Source organism: Mandrillus leucophaeus, unplaced genomic scaffold (genome assembly GCF_000951045.1).
Source record: "Mandrillus leucophaeus isolate KB7577 unplaced genomic scaffold, Mleu.le_1.0 Scaffold121, whole genome shotgun sequence".
In the NCBI taxonomy this organism is placed as follows: domain Eukaryota; kingdom Metazoa; phylum Chordata; class Mammalia; order Primates; family Cercopithecidae; genus Mandrillus; species Mandrillus leucophaeus.
In genome coordinates, this window is record NW_012100432.1 from 5,450,290 (window position 1) to 5,471,200 (window position 20,911).

General features: G+C 39.0%; 1 protein-coding gene across 2 annotated transcripts in view; it reads left to right on the top strand.

Annotated features, from left to right (window-relative positions):
• The window catches only part of PPP4R2 (protein phosphatase 4, regulatory subunit 2), an 85,521-nt gene that overhangs the window by 45,191 nt on the left and 19,419 nt on the right, over positions 1–20,911 (top strand). Inside the window, exon 3 of one of the 2 annotated variants that reach the window (XM_011971276.1) lies at positions 18,095–18,265. The exons of the other annotated variant lie outside the window; for it this stretch is intronic. Within the exon in view, the coding sequence (XP_011826666.1) occupies positions 18,095–18,265 (171 nt within the window). The remainder of the gene's footprint in view (positions 1–18,094; positions 18,266–20,911) is intronic. 2 annotated transcript variants of the gene reach the window in all.

Sequence of the window (20,911 nt, forward strand, 5' to 3'; positions counted from 1 at the left end):
TTATTTATTTATTTTTTAACAGTGAATCCAGAGAAGGGCTAGAGAACGAACTATATGTGAGGGAGTGATTATAATTTCTTTTTCTTTCTTCTTTTTTTTTTTTTTGTGTGTTTTTAGACGGAGTCTCGCTCTGTTGCCCAGGCTGGAGTGCAGTGGTATGATCTCGACTCACTGCAACCTCTGCCTCCCGGGTTCAAGCAGTATCGTGCCTCAGCCTCCTGAGTAGCTGGGATTACAAGCACGCGCCACCATACCTGGCTAATTTTTATATTTTTAGTAGAGATGGGGTGTCACCGTGTTGAGCAGGCTGGTCTCGAACTCCTGACCTCAGGTGATCTACCTGAAATGCTGGGGTTACATGTGTGAGCCACAGCACCGGGCCTGATTATAATTATTACAATTGAAGCTGGGTAATGAAGGGAGAGAGGTTGTCAGAGGGGTGAGGGACAGTAAAAAGGTAATAGAATCAATGGATAGTACATCCTGGTGGAGTCAAAGAATTTTTGGAGTAAGTCTAACATATGTAAATGTCTTTTAGCTCATCAAGAACTACAAAAATGTAACTAGCTAAGGTTTGACAAAGCTAAGTGATACAACTCTTCTCTGTACTTTTCTGTTAGTTGAAATGTTTCATTTATTTTTATGGCTGAGTGCAGTGATTAACGCCTGTAATCCCAGCACTTTGGGAGGCCAAGACGGGTGGATCACCTGAGGCCAGGAGTTCGAGACCAGCCTGGCCAACATGGTCTCTGCTAATAATACAACAAAATTAGCTGGACATGGTGGCACTCACCTGTAATCCCAGCTACTCGGGAGGCTGAGGCAGGAGAATCACTTGAACCAGGAGGTGGAGACTGTAGTGAGCTGAGATTGTGCCATGGCACTCCATCCTGGGCAACAGAGTGAAACTTTGTCTCAATAAAGACAGGAAAAATGAAAGAAAGAATTATTTCATTTATTTTTTAAAACAAGCAGTTTTGTGAATGGGTGGAGAAGCAACGTTGGGTAGAGATTTTGTCCTCTCTGATTAAAGAGGATAAAGTGCCTTTAGAAGTATTTCTAGGCCAGAGAGAATGCCGATATAAACCCAAGCATCTTATTATGGTCTAACACAGGTCTTTCTCGCTGTTCCAGTCTTCCTTACTAATGCCATCTTGGGACACTACTCTCATCCCCAAAGCCGTCTGCATATATCTACTGTATTACTCAGATGTTCTTCCCATCCTGAGTTTCTTGAGGAAAAGCAACCATTGGGTGCTTACAAGGTGTCAGCCACTTTACTAAGCACTTTGCTTACACTAGTGTTAATCCTTACAGCAACAAAAGTAAATACTATTATCCCTGTTTCACAGATGGGGGAAACAGAGAGGCTAGGGTTATCTGCCTTAGGCTCTACAAATGAGAAAGTGGTTGAAATACCACTTTCTGAGAAGAGGTCAGGCTTCCAGACTCCAGACCTCCATCTGACTTTTTAAATTGATATTTTTTATTATTTAGTTTTTACTTTTATTAAAGTTATATGCACACGCTTTAGTGAATTCATTAATATGACAAAAGTCGCAAAAAAGTCTCTTGTGTACTTTCTTTTATCTCTTACTCCTGAGAGACAACCACTTTAAATTTTTTTTGTTTTTTATTTTTTGAGCTGCAAGTAAAACTGCTTTAAAATCATTTAGTAGTTGCTTTTGGTGTTTACCTTCCTCTTTTCTTCTCTTTTCTTCTCTTTTTTCTTTTCTTTTGGTTTCTTTTCTTTTCTTTCTTTTTTTTTTCTGGAGACAGAGTCTTGCTCTACTGCCAGGCTGGGGTGCAGTAGCACGATCTCGACTCTTTGCAACCCCCAACTCCCTGGTTCAAGCGATTCTCCTGCCTCAGCCTCCTGAGTAGCTGGGATTACAGGCACACACCACCATGCCCAGCTAATTTTTGTATTTTTAGTAGAGGCGGGGTTTTACCATTTTGGCCAGGATGGTGTTGATTTCTTGACCTTGTGATCTGCCCACCTTGGCCTCCTAAAGTGCTAGGATTACAGGCATGAGCCACCGCGCCTGGCCTACCTTCCTATTTTTAAGGTGCAGTCTTTTTACTAGTTACTTTTTCCTTAATTTTACAGTCTAGTTACTTTTTCCTTTTTTCCTTACTTCAGACAGTAAGAAATATCTGATTTCTTACTAATGAAAGTTAAGATTTAGTTTCTTTTCCGTGCTCGTTCTCCAAGCATAGACACATACTTCCCACTTGAACTGCTCATGTTATCCAATATAATTACGTTGAAATTTTAGTCACATTAGCATTCAATATATACATTGTCTCTGTTAATGCTATTTTTTTCATTTAGTTTTCTGTATGCTTATGACTAATTCAACTCAGATTTTAGTTGTTTACATACCAATTTCATGTTTAAAAAAAAATCTCTTGTAGAGCCTTCTTAACTGCTCCATTCTGGACTGGTTGCTCGCTAGACCTGCCTTAATCCTACCATGTTATGACGAAGATGGAAATCCTACCATCTTATGATGGGAGACCCATTTTTATCATCCTGTAATTAACTTTTTGTGTTGGAGTCTCAGTTTTCTAGATACCATGTCATGCTCTTTCTTGGTTTACATCATTGTTTTGGTGGAATGAGAGAAGGCACAATAACACTTTTTTTTTGTTTTTTGTTTTTTTTGTTTGTTTGTTTTTTGTACTTTCAGTGTCTGAAAATGTGTTTATTCTACCTACTTATTTGATAGTCTGGTTATTCTAGGTTGAAAATTATTGTCTCTCTGAATTTTGAAGGAATTTTTTCATTGCTTTCTTTGACACCGGTTGATAAAACTGGAGCCCTCTTTGTATGTGACCTGGTTTGTGTCCCTGGAGTTTTATAGAATCTTCTCTTTGATTCCAGAATTACACAGTTTTTACTACAGTGTGCTTTGCTGTGATTCTCTTTGTCAACCCTTGTGTTGGTCACTCTTTAGCAACTCTTGTGAGTTCTCTTAATTTGAAAACTAGTATTTTTTAATTCTGGGAACTATTTATGGATTGGTTGGTTGAGGCAAAACATGCAAAAAATGAAATCTACCACTTTTTAACCATTGCTAAATGTACAGTTCGGTGGCATTAAGTACATTCACATTGTTGTAGAGCCATCATCACTACTCATTTCCAGAACCTTTTTATTGTCCCAAATATAAATTCTGTACCCATTAAATGATAATGACCATTCTTCCTTCCTCCCAATCCCTGTCTAGCTTTTGTGTCTTTGAGTTTGGTGGATTTTAGGTACCTCACTTAAGTGACATTATAAAATATTTTGTGTCTGGCTTATTTTACTTTACGTAATGCTTTCAGGGTTCAGGGTTGTTTTTACCTTTTAGCCATTGTGAATAACACTGCCGTGAATGTTGGTGTGCGAGTGTCTAAGTCTCTGCTTTCACTTCTTTTGGGTATACACCTAGAAGTAGAATTGCTGGATCATACGGTAGTTTTGTGTCGAACTTTTCGAGGAACTGTTTTCCACTATGGCCGCGCCATTTTACGTTCCTATCAGCAGTGCCCAGTGGTCCCAGTTTCTCCATATCCTCATCAATGCTTGTTATTTTCAATTTTTAAAAAATATTTTTGATTTAAAATAATTACTGGCTTCTTCTCCACTTTGTGTGTGTGTATTTTTTTCTTTTTAAACTGGTCATTTAGACTTTGGACCTCTTGTACTACTCTTATAATTTTCTGATTACTTCTCTCCTTTTTATAAATGTCTTTAAACAATGCACCTTTTAAAAAGAATGTTAAATAGTACCATCATTAAATCAGTAGTTTTGTCTTATTTTAACTCCTCCTCTTCCCTCCGAATCTATAGTTTTCTTGTGTAGAATTTTCCAGGTAACTCAGAAAACTTGCTGACTATTATTACTCAGAATGTGGAGATTCCTGCCAGTTAGTGGACCCATATTTTCCTGCAATTTCTTAGTCTTCAAGAATCCTAGCTCCATTTGATAACTATGAGTAGTGCTTTTTGAATAACTTCTTTTGGAGGGATGAGACTACAGCAAGCTGCAGTTTTGTTTTGTTTTTTAGAGACTGTTCCTCTATCGCCCAGGCTGCAATGCAGTGGCACAGTCATAGCTCACTGCAGCCTTGAACTTCTAGGTTCAAGCAATCCTCCTACCTCAGCCTCCCGGGTAGCTAGGATTACAGGTACGTGCCACCATGCCTGGATAATTTTTAAATTTTTTTGTAGGGATGGGATCTTGCTATGTTGCCCAGGCTGGTCTCAAACTCCTGGGCTCAAGCAGTCTTCCTGCCTCAGCCTTCCAAAGTGTTGGGGTTACAGGCATTGGCCAATGTGCCTGGACCTAGTTTTGTTCTTAAAAAAGCATGTCCAACAATTCAGATCATTGGTCTGGGCAAAGTTGGGCGAGACCTCAAAAGCACAGACAACGAAAGCAAAAATAGACTAATGGGATTACATCAAGCTAAAAAGCTTCGGCGCAACAAGGGAAAAGTCAGCAGAGTGAAGAAAATGGAATGGGAGAAAATATTTGCAAACTATCTTTCTGACAAGGGATTAATAACTAGAATATATAGGGAACTCAACTCAAAAGCAAAAAACACCAAATAATCCAGTTAAAATGGGCAAATTATCTGAACATTTTTCAGAAGATATACAGGTATATGAAATACTTTCAACCTGGCTAATCATCAGGAAAATGTAAATCACAACCACAATGAGATGATATACACCCCAGTTAAATGACTATTAACAAAAAGACAAGCCAGGCATGGTGGCACACACCTGTAGTTCCAGCTGCTTGGGAAGCTGAGGTGGGAGCATCACTTGAGCCCAGGTGGCAGAGGTTGCAGTGAGGTGAGATTGCACCACTGCACTCCAGCCTGGGTGACAGAGTAAGACCATGTCTAAAAAAGAAAGAGTAATAGCAGATTCTGGCAAGGGTGCAGAAAAAGGGAAACACTAGTACACTGCTGGTGGAAATGTAGATTGGTACAGCTACTATGCGAAACAGTGTAGAGGTTCCTCAGAAACCTAAAAATAGGTCTGCCGTCTGACCTAGCCATCCCCACTGCTGGATGAATGTCCACAAGAAAAGAAGTCAGTATGTCAAAGAGATACCTGCACTTTCTTTTTTTTTCCCATTTTTGAAATGGAGTCTTGCTTGTTTCCCAGGCTGGAGTGCAGTGGTGCAATCTCGGCTCACTGCAACCTCTGCCTCTCAAGTTCAAGTGATTCTCCTGCCTCAGCCTCCCCAAATAGCTGGGACTGCAGGCACACACCACCACGCCTGGCTAATTTTTGTGTTTTTAGTAGAGACGGGGTTTCTCCATGTTGGCCAGGCTGGTCTTGAACTCCTGATCCGCCCGCCTCGGCCTCCCAAAGTGCTGGGATTACAGGCGTGAGCCACTACGCCTGGCCGATACTTGCATATTTATTGCAGCGCTGTTTACAGTAGTCAAGATAGAGAATCAACCTAAGTATCTGTAAATGGATGCATGAATAAAGAAAATGTGGGGTGTATATGTATATATATGTACACATATATACATCTATAATATACATATATATACACATATACACATACACACACACACACACACACACCATGGAATACAATCCAATTCAGAAATAAAAAGAATGAATGAAGTCTCATCCTTTGCACCAATGTGGATGGAACTGGAGATCATTAGATTAAGTGAAATAAGACAGGCACAGAAGGACAAATATCACATGCTCTCATGCATTATGTTGAAGCTAAAAGAGTTGAACTTAACGGAGTTAGAGAGTAGAATGAGGGTTATCAGAGGCTGAGAAGGGTGGGGGGCCAGGGATGAAAAGAAGTTGGTTAATAGGTACAAAAGTACAGTCAGATAAAAAGAGTATGTTTTAGTATTTGATAGCACAGTAGGATGACTATAGTTAATAATTTATTGTGTATTTCAAAATAGCTAGAGAAGATTTGCGATGTTCCCAACACAAATGATAAATGTTTGAAATAGATATCCCAAATACCGATTTGACCAATACACATTGCATACATGTATCAAAAGTGTCACGTGTATCCCATAAATATGTATAATTATGTATCAGTACAAATTTCCAGTTTATCTTTTTAGTTTTGTCATATGTAGATGGAGATTCCCAGGAAGGGTTAATTCATTTAATAGTGTTGACATGTTCATTTTCCATGTATTCAGTCCTTAAACCAAAGTACAAATTGTTCTTTTGATAGGTACTTTGCTTTTAATGATTTTTTCTTCTTTTTTTGAAAGTATGAGATACAGAAAAAATGCATTCCAGATAATTATTACTTACTTGATTGGTAATTTTAAAGTAGCACATAACTCTGGGGTATACTTTAAAATAGCAGTGAAAGTAATCTGTATATAAAATTACACAAAATAAACGAATACCAAAATATTAAAAGCCAACATAGCAGACATTGTTAAGATACTTTTGTTTTACTTTCAAACTCAAGATTCTTCAGGATAAAACCTTTGTATTAAAATATACAGTAATCTCTCACCACTTGTGGCTGTGCCAACTCATTTTTGTATTTCAGTAACAGATTTTAAACTTTAATCACTTACATATGCCTTTCAGTCTCCCTAAATTTAAAAATGGAATGATTATTGTCTTTGCTGTATATCACATGAATTGGTCTTTGGGTTGGATGAAAGGGGGATTTTTTTCCCCCTCCACTTAATACACAGGTGACTATACCCAAGAAAAAAATTCTAGATTAGATCTTCATAGTCCGTTATCTTGTACAGCTGAAAGTGATTCATGAGATAGATTTTAATGCTAATGAGTATTTATTTTTTAAATGAACCATCTGTATATTAGGTTTAGATTATTTAGATTTCTTTATCTCTGTTTCTTTAAAAAGATGTATATACATGTGCCACAGATTTTATTCCTCAAATTTTGTGACTTTGATCTTGGCAGTTCTGATTTCCCCAGTCTTTTTATTTTAAGGTAAGCAGTAAGCAATAAGATGTTAACAAAAGGGATTGTGTGTTGTAGTGTCGTCCACCAGGGACCACTTCCCTCCCATGGTTCATTTGGCAATGGCTTAGAGATATTTTTTTTACCACTTGGAGTGAGGATTGCTACTGGATAGAGGTCAGGGATGCAAATATCCTACAGTGCACACAGACAGCAGCTCATCGCAAGCTAAAACCCTTTGGCTCAAGATGTCCATAGTGCAGAGTTTGAGAAACTCATTTATTGTTTATATTAAACACCTGCTCCTTGGCTTTACTTTAGTCAATGTATTTCCAATTCCTTTTTCTGTAAGGTTCAGCTTAACGTTCCAACTTTGTCCTGAAGCCCTTCCTTGGTGAGCCTAAACCTACATTGTGATCTCTAGGTTCTGTTGTACTAGTGATCACTGAAATCTCTGCAATCAAGTGTTTATGATGTCTTATTTTTTTTTATTTTTTATTTTTTTCTGTTGAGACGGAGTCTTGCTTTGTCACCCAGGCTGGAGTGCAGTGACACGATCCTGGCTCACTGCAAGCTCTGTCTGGCGGGTTCACTCCATTCTCCTGCCTCAGCCTCCCCAGCAGCTGGGACTACAGGCGCATGCCGCCACACCCGGCTAATTTTTTTGTATTTTTAGTAGAGACGGGGTTTCACTGTGTTAGCCAGGATGGTCTCGATCTCCGGACCTCGTGATCCGCCTGCCTCGGCCTCCCAAAATGCTGGAATTACAGGCGTGAGCTTAATATCTGTAAGTCTGGTTTTCCAAATGAATTTTGTTTTATTATTTAAGCACACCTGCTGGCAGGAACAAAGTAATTTTGTTAGTCAAGGATTGTCACATATTTCTTCAGGACTTGCTAACTGCTGTTGACCTTGGTGTTAGGGCTGAGTTGGTAGAATGAATAAAAGGGCCCAGGTCCTACCTACCTGGTCCTGTCTGGCACATGTAGGGGTGAAGGGATAGATCAGTCCCTGTTGATGACAGATTGGGATTGGCATCAACTAGATTTTAGAGGAGGTGGTAAAAAGTGGTAGCAAAAGTGGTGAGAAAAGTGACTCCCTGGTTGCAGGGAGGAAGGTAGATCCACTTCAGCCATTAAGCTAGTACAAGTTTAAAAAGTCAACATCTCTTTGTTGGCTATCGTCATTGTGAGCCATGCTGTTAGAAGAGTCGTCTTTGCTACAGCACTTATGTAGAAGGGAGGAGTCCGTGTTGGTATAGTAACAGATTCTAGGGACATTTTTCTTTTTCTTTTTCTTTCTCTCTTTTTTTTTTTTTGTTTTGAGATGGAGTCTCTCTCTCTCTCACCCAGTGGAGTGCAGTGTCACCCAGGCTGGAGTGCAGTGGCCCGATCTCAGCTTACAGCAATCTCCACCTCCCAGGTTCAAGCAATTCTCCTGCCTCAGCCTCCCGAGTAGCTGGGACTACAGGCGTGCGCCACCATGCCCGGCTAATTTTTGTATTTTTAGTAGAGACAGGGTTTCACCATTCTGGCCAGATTGGTTTCGAAATCCTGACGTCATGATCCGCCCAGCCAGGGACATTCTCAATAAGGGCTCAAAAGGCTAAAAATTAAGCACGAGTCAGGCTAACCAGAACATACTGTTGGTTGGACTTTTTGTTTTAATTGGTAGGGAGAGGTGAGTGAGTAGATAGTAATTTGAATCTTTAGGCATTTTTAGAATCCTTATCATGAATATGTAAGGTGCCAAGTAAGAAACCCAAGTTTACACTGAGCTATTGTCTGAAAGTTTGTGTTACCTTCTGAAGCTTTCTTTTTCATCTGATTGGATCCTTCATGTGTACAACCATTTAGCAGTCTAATTTGAAAAATTCACTTTCAGTGGCAAATACTTTCCCTTCAGAATTTTTATCAAAACTTTATTGCTTCGAAGCAGGTATCATGCCATCTTGAGATCATGCCATCACTCAGAAGTTTCTGAGTGAGAAAATATGTAACACTTCAAAGATAATTTCAAAATAGGAAACATGAGAAATATTTTAGTGTCATTTCATTTATATCAAAAACAATACTTTTTTTGATGAGACTGAGGTTTTTTTTTTTTTTGTTGCCCAGGCTGGAGTGCAGTGGCACCGTCTCGGCTCACTGCAACCTCGGCCTCCCAGGTTCAAGTGATTGATTCTCCTGCCTCAGCCTCCTGAGTAGCTGGAATTACAGACATGCACCACCACACCAGCTCATTTTTGTGTTTTTAGTAGAGATGGAGTTTCACCGTGTTTGCCAGGCTGGTCTCACTCCTGACCTCAGGTGATCCACCCGCCTGGGCCTCCCAAAGTGCAGGGATTACAGGTGTAAGCCACTGTGCCTGGCCAAAAGCAATACTTTTTATCTTTGAAGCAGTCAGTGCAAAATGAGAATCCAAAAATTATGTTCATACTTGTATCACATAATTTACTTTTTCCATAACACAAAAATAAGCAAAAGACAAATAATTTTAGAGAGGTGGGGAAGGTGCCCATGGTTCTTAACTGGGGACAATTTTTGTCTCCCAGGGAACATTTGATGATGTTGGGAGACATTTATGGTTGTTACAGTTGGAATGGGTGGTGTGCTATAGGTTTCTAGTAGGTAGAGGCCAGGAATGTAGCTCCATATCCTACAATACAAAGGACATCCTTCTATGACAAAGAATTACATCCAACTTGAAAATGTCAGCAGTGGCCGGTCCTGGTGGCTCACACCTATAATCCCAGCACTTTAGGAGGCCAAGGCTGTGGATCACCTGAAGTCGTCAGGAGTTTGAGACCAGCCTGGCCAACATGGCGAAATACCGTCTCTACTAAAAATACAAAAATTAGCCAGGCATGGTGGTGGGTGCCTGTAATCCTTGCTACTCAGGAGGCTGAGGCAGGAGAATTGCTGGAACCTGGGAGGCGGAGGTTGCAGTGAGCCGAGATCACGCCACTGTACTCCAGCCTGGGCGACAAGAGTGAAACTCTGTCTCCAAAGAGAAAAAAAGAAAAGAAAATGTCGATAGTGCCAAAATTGAAGAAGCCCTGGGAGGAGGGATTGCAAAGGACCTGTTAACACAAAAAACAAGCATCTTGTGGCCAAAATCAGGTAAAAATATTCAATTTCACTAGCAATGAAGGAAATATTAATTAAACTGTTTCTCTACTAGCATATTGACAGAGTTTTTGAAAGATTATCATACTCAAATGAAACATGTTGGTTTATATTACTGATGACACTATAAAGTGTGTGGTACATTGTGTCTGGGGAGTTTTTGAAGGTCAAATCAAAAGTCTTGATATTTGTATTTCATACTTTGGACTCAATAATTTCACTTACAGAAATCTATCCTCAGGTGATAAATAGATGCCTACAAAGTTTGTTATTAGGCTGTTAATCACATAACTGCATAATTAATTGTAATGAAGTAGATGTGACCAAATTTTTTTTTTTTTTTTTTTTTTTTTTTTTTTTGAGACAGTCTTGCTCTGTCAGGCTGGAGTGCAGTGCAGTGGCATAACCTTGGCTCACTGCAACCTCTGCAATGAGTTCTAGCGATTCTTCTGCCTCAGCCTCTCAAGTAGCTGGAATTACAAGCGCTCACCACCACCCCTGGCTAATTTTTGTATTTTTAGTAGAGATGGGATTTTGCCGTGTTGGCGAGGCTGGTCTCCAACTCCTGATCTCAGGTGATTTGCCTGCCTCAGCCCCCCGAGAGTGCTTGGTTTACAGGCGTGAGCCACTGCACCCAGCCCTAAATCTTTTTTTAAACAGTGATTAATAAATTATGGCACAAATATGTGTTGCAGTTAAAAATCTTGCTTTCAAAGACTATTTGTCCCATGCAAACACCCATAGTGAGTAAGGAGAGGGGAAAAAGGAATTTTTTTTTTTTTTTTTTTTTGAGACGGAGTCTCGCTGTGTCGCCCAGGTTGGAGTGCCGTGGCCGGATCTCAGCTCACTGCAAGCTCCGCCTCCCGGGTTCACGCCATTCTCCTGCCTCAGCCTCCCGAGTAGCTGGGACTACAGGCGCCCGCCACCTCGCCTGGCTAGTTTTTTGTGTTTTTTAGTAGAGACGGGGTTTCACCGTGTTAGCCAGGATGATCTCGATCTCCTGACCTCGTGATCCACCCATCTCGGCCTCCCAAAGTGCTAGGATTACAGGCTTGAGCCACCGCGCCCGGCCGGAAAAAGGAATATTAAACTAGAATGTCAAATTTGAAAAATATATTCAAATGTTACTTTAGTGATGATGGTTGACTGCAGATTATGGATACATTTTACTTTTATGTCTTTCTGTATTATAATTTCTTACAACGGCTGTACTATTGATGTAATCAGAAAAAACACATTATTTAGTTTTTAAATCCTATTAACATTTTGGAGTAGTCTCAGTATTTTTCAATTGACTGACTAATCTGTCCTTTACCATGTATCAGATTTTCATTTATGTGTGGGTCTGCTTCTTCGCTGTCTTCTGTTCCACTGATCCGTTTTAATGTTCAGTTAATCAACAAGACGTAATATGATGTTGAATGATAATGTAAAAGAATCTCTTGTTTCGTGCCCCATTTATAGAGGTAGTAATTTGTGTTTTTAAATTAGTCCTTAAAAAGTCATAATTTTGTGTAAGCAACACAGTGTTTTCTTACTTTTGAAAATCTTTCACTTAATTCAGTATTCAGATTAAATACACTTATTTTGTTTGCCTCAGTTATATAATTAAGACTGAGTTATCTGACATTTTAAGTCTTCTGATTGAAATATCTGCCTTTTAAATATTAAGTGTATTTTAAGCCTGTCACCTTTAATGAATGATCAGATCCATTATATGTTATTTATTCATTGTTCTCAAATTCCTGTTTGATGTTTATAAATGGTGCAGTATTTGCTATCCTTTGGAGCAGCTAATAGTAGTAGGACTCCCCTGTGCTTTGTTGTGTTCTTAGTGTTCCTCACACTTTGTGTGCAATGCAGATAGGCTGAGTAGAGAGTAATCTTAATAGAATTGGGAATGGTAGGAAGCAGTACTTAAGGTGATTGGCCGCTGGCCACTAAATTGTTGTAGCATCACTTGGGAAAAGGAAAGGTGGACTTTCTGTCCTTAAGCCTCTGGAAAATACGTTTAACCTTTAGAGAATTGTGAGAGAAACATGTTTGAATATGAACTTATGAGCTCCTATGGAGAGAAAAGGTCAGTGTAGAATCTAGCACTAGGATGTATTTATTAGAGATATGAATTGTACTTTCCTACAGGACAAACTGCAAAAATAGGAAAATGGAAGGGGAGCAGAAAAAGAAAGTGAAGGGAGGTGAAGCTACTTAAAGTTAATGGGTGATTAATTTCAGTAAATTATTGAGTTAATTTCAGCAAAGTAGATTTAAATTTTGAGTATGTATTGGAGGGGATTTTATGTGGAGAAATTTGTTCTGAAGTTGAAAATGTGTTTGTGTTTCATGAGCATCTTTTTAGAATAATTTGATTTTCGTATTGAAAACTAAGGGTTTTTTTTGTTGTTGTTCTCATTTCTACTCATCCAGTGAATGTATGTTCCTAAGAAATTGTTTTTGTTGCCAAGTTTTTAGTTGATTTGCTCATGGCCTATTTTTTGTGCCTGAATATAACTTCTTGTTTTTGGAGATAGAGTTTCGCTGTCGCCCAGGCTGGAGTGCAGTGGCGCAATCTTGGCTCACTGCAACCTCCGCCTCCCGGGTTCAAGCAATTCTCCTGCCTCAGCCTCCCGAGTAGCTCGGACTACAGGTGTGCGCCACCATGCCCAGCTAATTTTTGTATTTTTAGTAGAGACGGGTTTCACCATGTTGGCCAGGATGGTCTGGATCTCTTGACCTCATGGTAAGCCCGCCTCAGCCTCCCAAAGTGCTGGGATTACATGCTTGAGCCACTGCTCCTGGCCCCTGAATTATATAACTTTTAGGGAAGCATTTTCTGTTTTTGTTTTTATCAAATAGCTGTCCTCCATCAAAAAGCTGTATCTTTCACATTTTATGAATGCCCTCTCCATATATATATATATGGAATAGTATCACTTGAATTGCATCGTATTGATCTGATTTAGAGTAACTGCTTGATTTATTTGAAAGTTAAGACTACAGTGTGTTCATAATTCATGTCAATTTATGGGGCTTAATTTCTGTCTCATGAGTTAGTACCATAGAGTCTTTTAATCTCTTCAGAATTTCCATTACCTGGGGTCCCATACCTCTTGTCTGGCTGTTCCCATTAATGTGCTTTTTTTGGACCTCAAAGATGTCATGTCAGATGGTTAATGGAAGGATGAGATTAAAACACACCACAAGACCCTATGCATATGTAAATCTGAACTCATAAAATACTATGAATTAGTGGGTGATTATTAAAAGTACAAAAAATTATTAAAGAAATGAAAAGTATAATCCTATTTTAGTATAACTTTCCCTGGTATGTTTATGAAGTGCATGTGGGGAGTCTTATAAAGTTTAAAGATAAATTTTAGGAACCAAAAGCAATTGTACATTAAGAAGGATTCTTATTAGGCATATCAAAAATTCTGTGATGTGCAGATCTGCTTGTTAAACCTCAGATTCCCCTTTCTAAAATAGGATAGGGAAAGGAAAAAAGTAATCATGCAAATAGCTTTTCATGCTCACCATTTTAAAAAGTAGTAGCGGTAAAATACATTATTGACTCATTTAATAGAATGGAATTGTTGGATTACAAGTCTGCATTTACCTTCCTGAGGAACTGCCAAGTACTTTCCAAAGCAGCTACACCATTTTACATTCCCACCAGTAATGTATGACATTACCAGTTTCCCCACATCAACCCAGCACTTGTTTATTATTCATCTTTTTGATTATAGCCACCCTAGTGGGTGTGAAATGGGTGTCTCCTTGTGGTTTTGATTTGCATTTCTGTAATAGATAATAATGCTGAGCATCTTTTCATATGCTTATTGGCCATTTGCGTATCTTCTTTGTGGTGAAATACCTATTGAAATATATGTAATGTAAACCTTACCATTTTTACAATTTTAAGTGTACAGTTTATTGGCATTAAGTACACTCACAATGTTACATTACCATCAAGATCATCCATCTGCAGAACTTTTCATCTACCCAAACTGAAACATTGTACACATTAGAGAGTAAGTCCCTGCACCTTCCTTCCCACAGTGTCAGACGACTGTCTCTAAATTTGACTATTCTTGATACCTCGTATAAGTAGAGTCATACAATAGTCGTTCTTTTTGTGTCTGGCTTATTTCACTTTGCATAATGCCATCAAGCTTCATCCATGTCGTACCACGTTGGAATTTATTTCAGATTACCACGTTGGAATTTATTTCAGATTAAAGACTGTGTGTGTGTGTGTGTGTGTGTGTGTGTGTGTGTGTGTGTGTGTGTGTATCTCACATTTTGCTTATCCATTCATGTGCTGATAGCACATTTGGGTTGTTGGGTTTTGGGGATCTACTGAGAAATGGGATTCCTGAATCATAGGGTGGGTTCATAATTTTTTTTTTTTTTTTTTTTTTGAGGAACCAAACTGCTTTCCACAGTGACTGCCTCGTTCCCACCAGCCATGCACAAGAGTTTCAGTTTCTTGGCCAGGCGCAGTGACTCACGCCCTTTGGGGGGCTGAGGCGGGCTGATCACGAGGTCAGGAGTTCGAGACCAGTGTGGCCAACATGGTGAAACCTTGTCTCTACTAAAAATACAAAAAAATGGCCGGGCGCGGTGGCTCAAGCCTGTAATCCCAGCACTTTGGGAGGCCGAGACGGGCGGATCACGAGGTCAGAAGATTGAGACCATCCCGGCTAACACAGTGAAACCCCGTCTCTACTAAAAAATACAAAAAAAAAAAAACTAGCTGGACGAGGTGGCGGGCGCCTGTAGTCCCAGCTACTCGGGAGGCTGCGGCAGGAGAATGGCATAAACTCAGGAGGCGGAGCTTGCAGTGAGCTGGGATCGCGCCACTGGACTCCAGCCTGGGCCACTGGACTCCAGCCTGGGCGACAGAGCGAGACTCCGTCTCAAAAAAAAAAAAAACAAAAAACAAAAAACAAAAAAATTAGTTGGACGTAGTGGCAGGCGCTTGTATTCCTAGCTATTTGGGAGGCTGAAGCAGGAGAATTACTTGAACCCCGGAGGCAGAGGTTGCAGTGAGCCGAGATTGCACCACTACACTCCAGCCCTGGCAACAGAGTGAGACTCTTGTCTCAAAAAAAAAAAAAAAAAGTTCCAGTTTCTCTACATCCTTGGCCAGCCAATACTTGTTCACTTGTTTTTTGGATAATAGCCAACCCTAATGGGTATAAAGTGGTATCTCATTGTGATTTGGATTTACATTTCCCCAAGATTAATGGTGTTAAGCAGCATCTTGTGTGTTTGCTGACCATTTGTATATCTTCTTTGGAAAAGTATGTATTTAAGTACTTTGCCCATTTTAAAATTGGGTGTTCTTTTTTGTTGAGTTGTAGGAGTTCTTTATATATTCTGGATATTAACTCCTTATCAGATAAAAGATTTGCGAATATATTCTCCCATTTCACGATTTGACTTTTTACTCTGTCGATAGTATCCTTTGATGCACAATTATTATTATTTTTTTGAGACAGAGTCTCGCTCTGTCACCCAGTCTGGAGTGCAGTTGCGTGATCTCAGCTCACTGTGAGCTCCGCCTCCCGGGTTCACGCCATTCTCCTGCCTCAGCCTCCTGAGTAGCTGGGACTACAGGTGCCCGCCACCACGCCTGGCTAATTTTTGGTATATTTAGTAGAGATGGGGTTTCACCATGTTAGCCAGGGTGGTCTCGATCTCCTGACCTTGTGATCCACCCGCCTCGGCCTCCCAAAGTGCTGGGATTACAAGCGTGAGCCACTGCGCCTGGCTGATGCACAGATATAATTCAGTTTATCTATTTTGTGGCTTGTGCTTTTGGTATCACACAGTATCTTTATTTAAGAGACAGAGTCTTGGTCTGTCGCTCAGGCTGGAGTGCAGTGGTGTGATCTTGGCTTACTGCAGCCTCCACGTCCTGGGCTCAAGCAATCCTGTTGCCTCAGCCTCCTGAGTAGCTGGGACTGGAGGTGCATATCACCATGCCTAATTTAAATTAATTAGTAATTAATTATTTTGTAGAGATGGGATATTGCTGTTTGCCCAAGCTGGCTTCCAGTTCCTGGGCCCAAGTGATCTTTCTGTCTCAGCTTCCTAAAGTGCTGGGATTACAGGCATGAGCCACCACACCTGGCCCTATATAATATTTTTACGTGGACACTGGTTGCCTTCAGAATATTTTGGGAATGTATCAGAAAGTTTTCGAGCTCTCAGTGAAGAATAAAAATTTTCCAGACTTTCAGTTTTTTGCTTAGAAGTTCAAATTTTTATCATTAGTAACGAATATTATCAGTTATTTATCTTACAGTGACAGGTTCACTTTATTTATTTTTGAGAAAATGCCTACCACATTCTCCTAATTTTTTTTTTTTTTTTTTTGAAATGGAGTCTTGCTCATCGCCCAGGCTGGAGTGCAGTAGTGCGATCCTCAGCTCACTACAACCTCCACCTCCTCAGTTCAAGCGATTCTCCTTGCCTCAGCCTCCTGTGTAGCTGGGATTACAGGCATGTACCACCATACCTGGCTGATTTTTGTATTTTTAGTATAAAGACAGGGTTTCACCCTGTTGGCCAGGCTGATCTCGAACTCCTGACCTCAAGTGATCCGCCTGCTGAGATTACAGGTATGAGCCATCACACCCAGTCTGCTAATCTAAATAAGCTTTATTTGTGTGGCAGACCTTTCAGGTAAAAATGCTGTTTTATGAAAAATAGCTAGTTCAGCTGGCAACAGTCTAAAGGTATTGTTCTTTGAGAATGCCATACCTCTTTGATATGCAGCATAATTTTTTAATGTATATTTCTCATTTTTGTTACACAGAATATTTAAAAGATGTATTCAGGGGTTGGGATTTAATGAAATTAGTAATTTTTATATCTTTTACACTTTAAGTGAAACAGATTTTTTAAATTATGAGTTTGTGAAAATGATGGCTTCTGCTACAGCTAGTAATACAGTTTGGTGCTACTGTCTTGACTCTTGCTACATGGATATCAGTTTTATCCACCTTGCTTTTATACCATCAGTACAAATATTAACAGTGAACTAGTCAGCCCTTATTCTTTTGACAATAGCTTTGACCTCTTGGACCACAGTTTGAAAGCTGCTACCCTAGTTTATAGGGTTGCTGGATGGGATGGAAGGTGGTTACAGATTGGCTCCCGTTAATTTGTGTAAATTTGTTTTAAGTAGTCAACCTACGTAAAGAGATTGATCTGCTGTCACTAATGGTAGTACTGTCTGCCTGAGGAAATGGTTAACATTCCTGACTCCTGTGTCTCCTGCAATTTACAGTATTCAGGCAGGTATCCTCACAAAATTTCCTTCTATATTAGTGGTAAAATGTGAGGAAAGAGGAATAAAAATGTGTTTGTGTTAATTTGATAAATTAATAGATATGAAAAGTACATAAGCAAAGTATGTATTTTTATTGTGCGAGTACTGGTTGGATGGAACCGGTGATTATGTGCCTTAATCATAGGTACATAACTTTTGTCTCTTAAGTGACAGAAGAGCCTGAAGATATTAACTGAAAGGGAAAGAAAAAGGAGAAAGTAAAGTTTATTTTGTTATTTAGCAGATAATAGACACATTTCATTAATCTATGCAAACATTGTAACTTGTATGATTAAGGCATGGATTCTTTCTGACTTAATAGGATAGTAACTAACGCCCCCCTGGTTAGGTTTGTTATGAGGGAAAGAGTCAAAATACTACTTTAAACATACTAAGAATAGGACCTAACACACCATAGACTTTGAGGCAGAGGTAGTTCATTTAAAAGATTTAAATCAGAGATCTGGGTTTTGTTTGGGTTGGGAGTTGGGTAGCATCAGGATGGAGCTTGTGAGATAAATGAGGCATGATGATGCATGCTCCTGAATGACGGTATTCTCATTACTAATTATTCACATATTCTGTTAGTGTTAGTGTCATAGTATATTCTGTATTTGTGTTTTGTGTTCAAGAATTGTAAAGCTACATGGTATTATATATTTTTTAATTTTTTGCTTATAGGATTCAGTGGTCCCAATTTAAAGGCTATTTTATTTTCAAACTGGAGAAAGTGATGGATGATTTCAGAACTTCAGCTCCTGAGCCAAGAGGTCCTCCCAACCCTAATGTCGAATATATTCCCTTTGATGAAATGAAGGAAAGAATACTGAAAATTGTCACTGGATTTAATGGGTATGCACTTAATACTGTTTTAAAGATTTAATTTTTAGCAGAAGATTATAGATTTTTCTTTTAGTTTTGATGTGTCTGCTTGATGATTGATTATCCATTAGAATAAATTATTTGTTTCTAGTGACATGTACTTGATGAGTTTTAGCTTACAACTATTTAAAATATTTACTGCCTTTTAAAAAACTTGAACCACCTTTTTATAGGTATCAGTGGAAACATTCATTTATCAGGAAACATTTTAATGGTTTTTCTTTCCTGTTTTATATTTGGTGTTATGTCTTCATACTTTATACGGAACCTTTATATCATTGAGAAATCACATTTCTTTTAAAATGAAGTACTAATTTATGAAAGTATTTTAGTGAGTTTTTGTTTAGACTTTTGGATCCTCATTTCTCTCCCAAGTAACCTCTTGCTTGTTAGTTACAAGTAACCATTTTTGGGCCCTTGTAAAACATTAAAAACACCAAAAAGATATTCTGTACAAAAGTAAAACTCCCTTTGTTTTGTTTTGTTTTGTTTTTGAGACAGTGTCTTGCTCTGTCTCCTAGACTGGAATGCAGTGGCGCGATCTTGGCTCACTGCAACCTCTGTCTCCCGGGTTCAAGCAGTTTTCCTGCCTCAGCTTTCTGAGTAACTGCCACCACACCCGGCTAATTTTTTGTATTTTTAGTAGAGATGGGGTTTCATCATGTTAGCCAGGATGGTCTCGATTTCCTGACCTCATGTTCCACCCACGTCGGCCTCCCAAAGTGCTGGGTTTACAGGCGTGAGCCACCGAGCCCAGCAGTACTCATTTTTAAAGAAATGTTACTGTGTCTCATATTCTGTCATTTTAAATTCTTTGTTTTTAGGACTTTTTTTTGGTTTTGTTTTTTGTTTTGTTTTGTTTGGAGACGGAGTCTCGCTGTCGCCCAGGGTGGAGTGCAGTGGCATGATCTCAGCCCACTGTAACCTCCACCTGCCGGGTTCAGGAATTCTACCTCAGCCCCCCGAGTAGCTAGGCTAGGACTACAGGCACGCACCACCAAGCCCAGCTAATTTTTTTTAATTTTTAGTAGAGATGGGGTTTCACTATGCTGGCCAGGCTGGTCTCGAACTCCTGACTTCGTGATCCGCCCACCTCAGCCTTCCAAAGTGTTGGGATTACAGGTGTGAGCCTCCGTGCCCAGTCAGGACTTTGTATTTTTACGGTTTCCTTTATTGAAGGGAAGAAGTGTTTGTGAAGTTGAATTATTCAATATTTAGTGTGGCGTTAATTTGGGCTGTGGAACAACAACAATGCTAAATATAATGAATTGTAGTTTTTCTAACCATGAATTCATAGTTAGAATTAGATATTTGAAGGATTTCAGTTGTATTTTTAGATGGCATAAATGGCTTGATTCTTTAGGTATTTAATTGCATGGGATTTCAAAATAAGATAGTGTAATCCAGTTAATGGTTTGCTTTACATCATATTCCACTGTTTTTAGGTTTAAGAATTTTGCTTGAAATGTCAAACCCTTGTGCCTTGACTTTGGGTCTGTTACAAAAATACTTTGGGGGAAGAAATCACAGCTTTTGTCTTTGAGATTCATCAGTTATAGTTACCCCCGGGGGCCTGGGATGGGAAGGAGAGACCTGTTTTCACTGTGCACCCTGTTGGACTGTTGAAAGTATTTAACCATATGTGTATATTTCCATATCGATCTTAATTTTAAAATTTTTCAGGAAAAGGAAAAAAAAAAATTTCAGAAGCACTTATCCAAGAAATAGCCACATGATACGTTTTAGAAGCATGTTGCATAAGATTTACTGTTGAACTAAATACATTCAAGATAAGAATACTTCTCGGGGTTATTTGTAAATTGTACATATATATAAATAGTACTTAGATATAGTGACTCATCTTTTATTTCAATAAATTATGGCCGTCATTTAAAAATAAAAGTTAAGGTGAAACAGGTCAAATTATGCCGCTGCTTAGTAAGCAGATTTACTTGTGATTCTGACTTAGTAATAGCAAATACCATTTTCAGTTCTTTCACATTAAGTTGGGCTAGAAACAAATACATGTATTATATAATTATGTATACATATTATAATAAAAATATAAATGTAATTGTGTATTACGTATTTATTACATAAATCTAAATATTTGTAATTTCTTAATCTGTAAAAGAGGTAATTCACCTACTTCAGAAAATGATTTGAACAGTCATTAAACGCTTGAGCATTCTTCTTTTAAAACTTTTTATTTTTGAACCGTTTTTATTTTATTTTATTTTATTTTATCTTATTTTATCTTATTTTATTTTATTTTATTTAGAGATGGAGTCTTTGTCACCCAGGCTGGAATGCAGTGGCGCCATCTGGGCTCACCGCAACTTCCGCCTCCTAAGTTCAAGCTATTCTCCAGCCTCAGCCTGTCAAGTAGCTGGCATTACAGGTGTGTGCCACTGCACCCAGCTATTTTTTAATTTTTATTTATTTTATTTTATTTATTTATTTTTGTATTTTTAGTAGAGACAGGGTTTTACCATGTTGGCCAGGCTGGTCTGGAACTCCTGACCTCAAGTGATCTACCTGCCTCAGTGTCCCAAAGTGCTGGGATTACAAGCATGAGCCACTTCACCTGGCCTGAACTTCTATTTTTTAAATCTG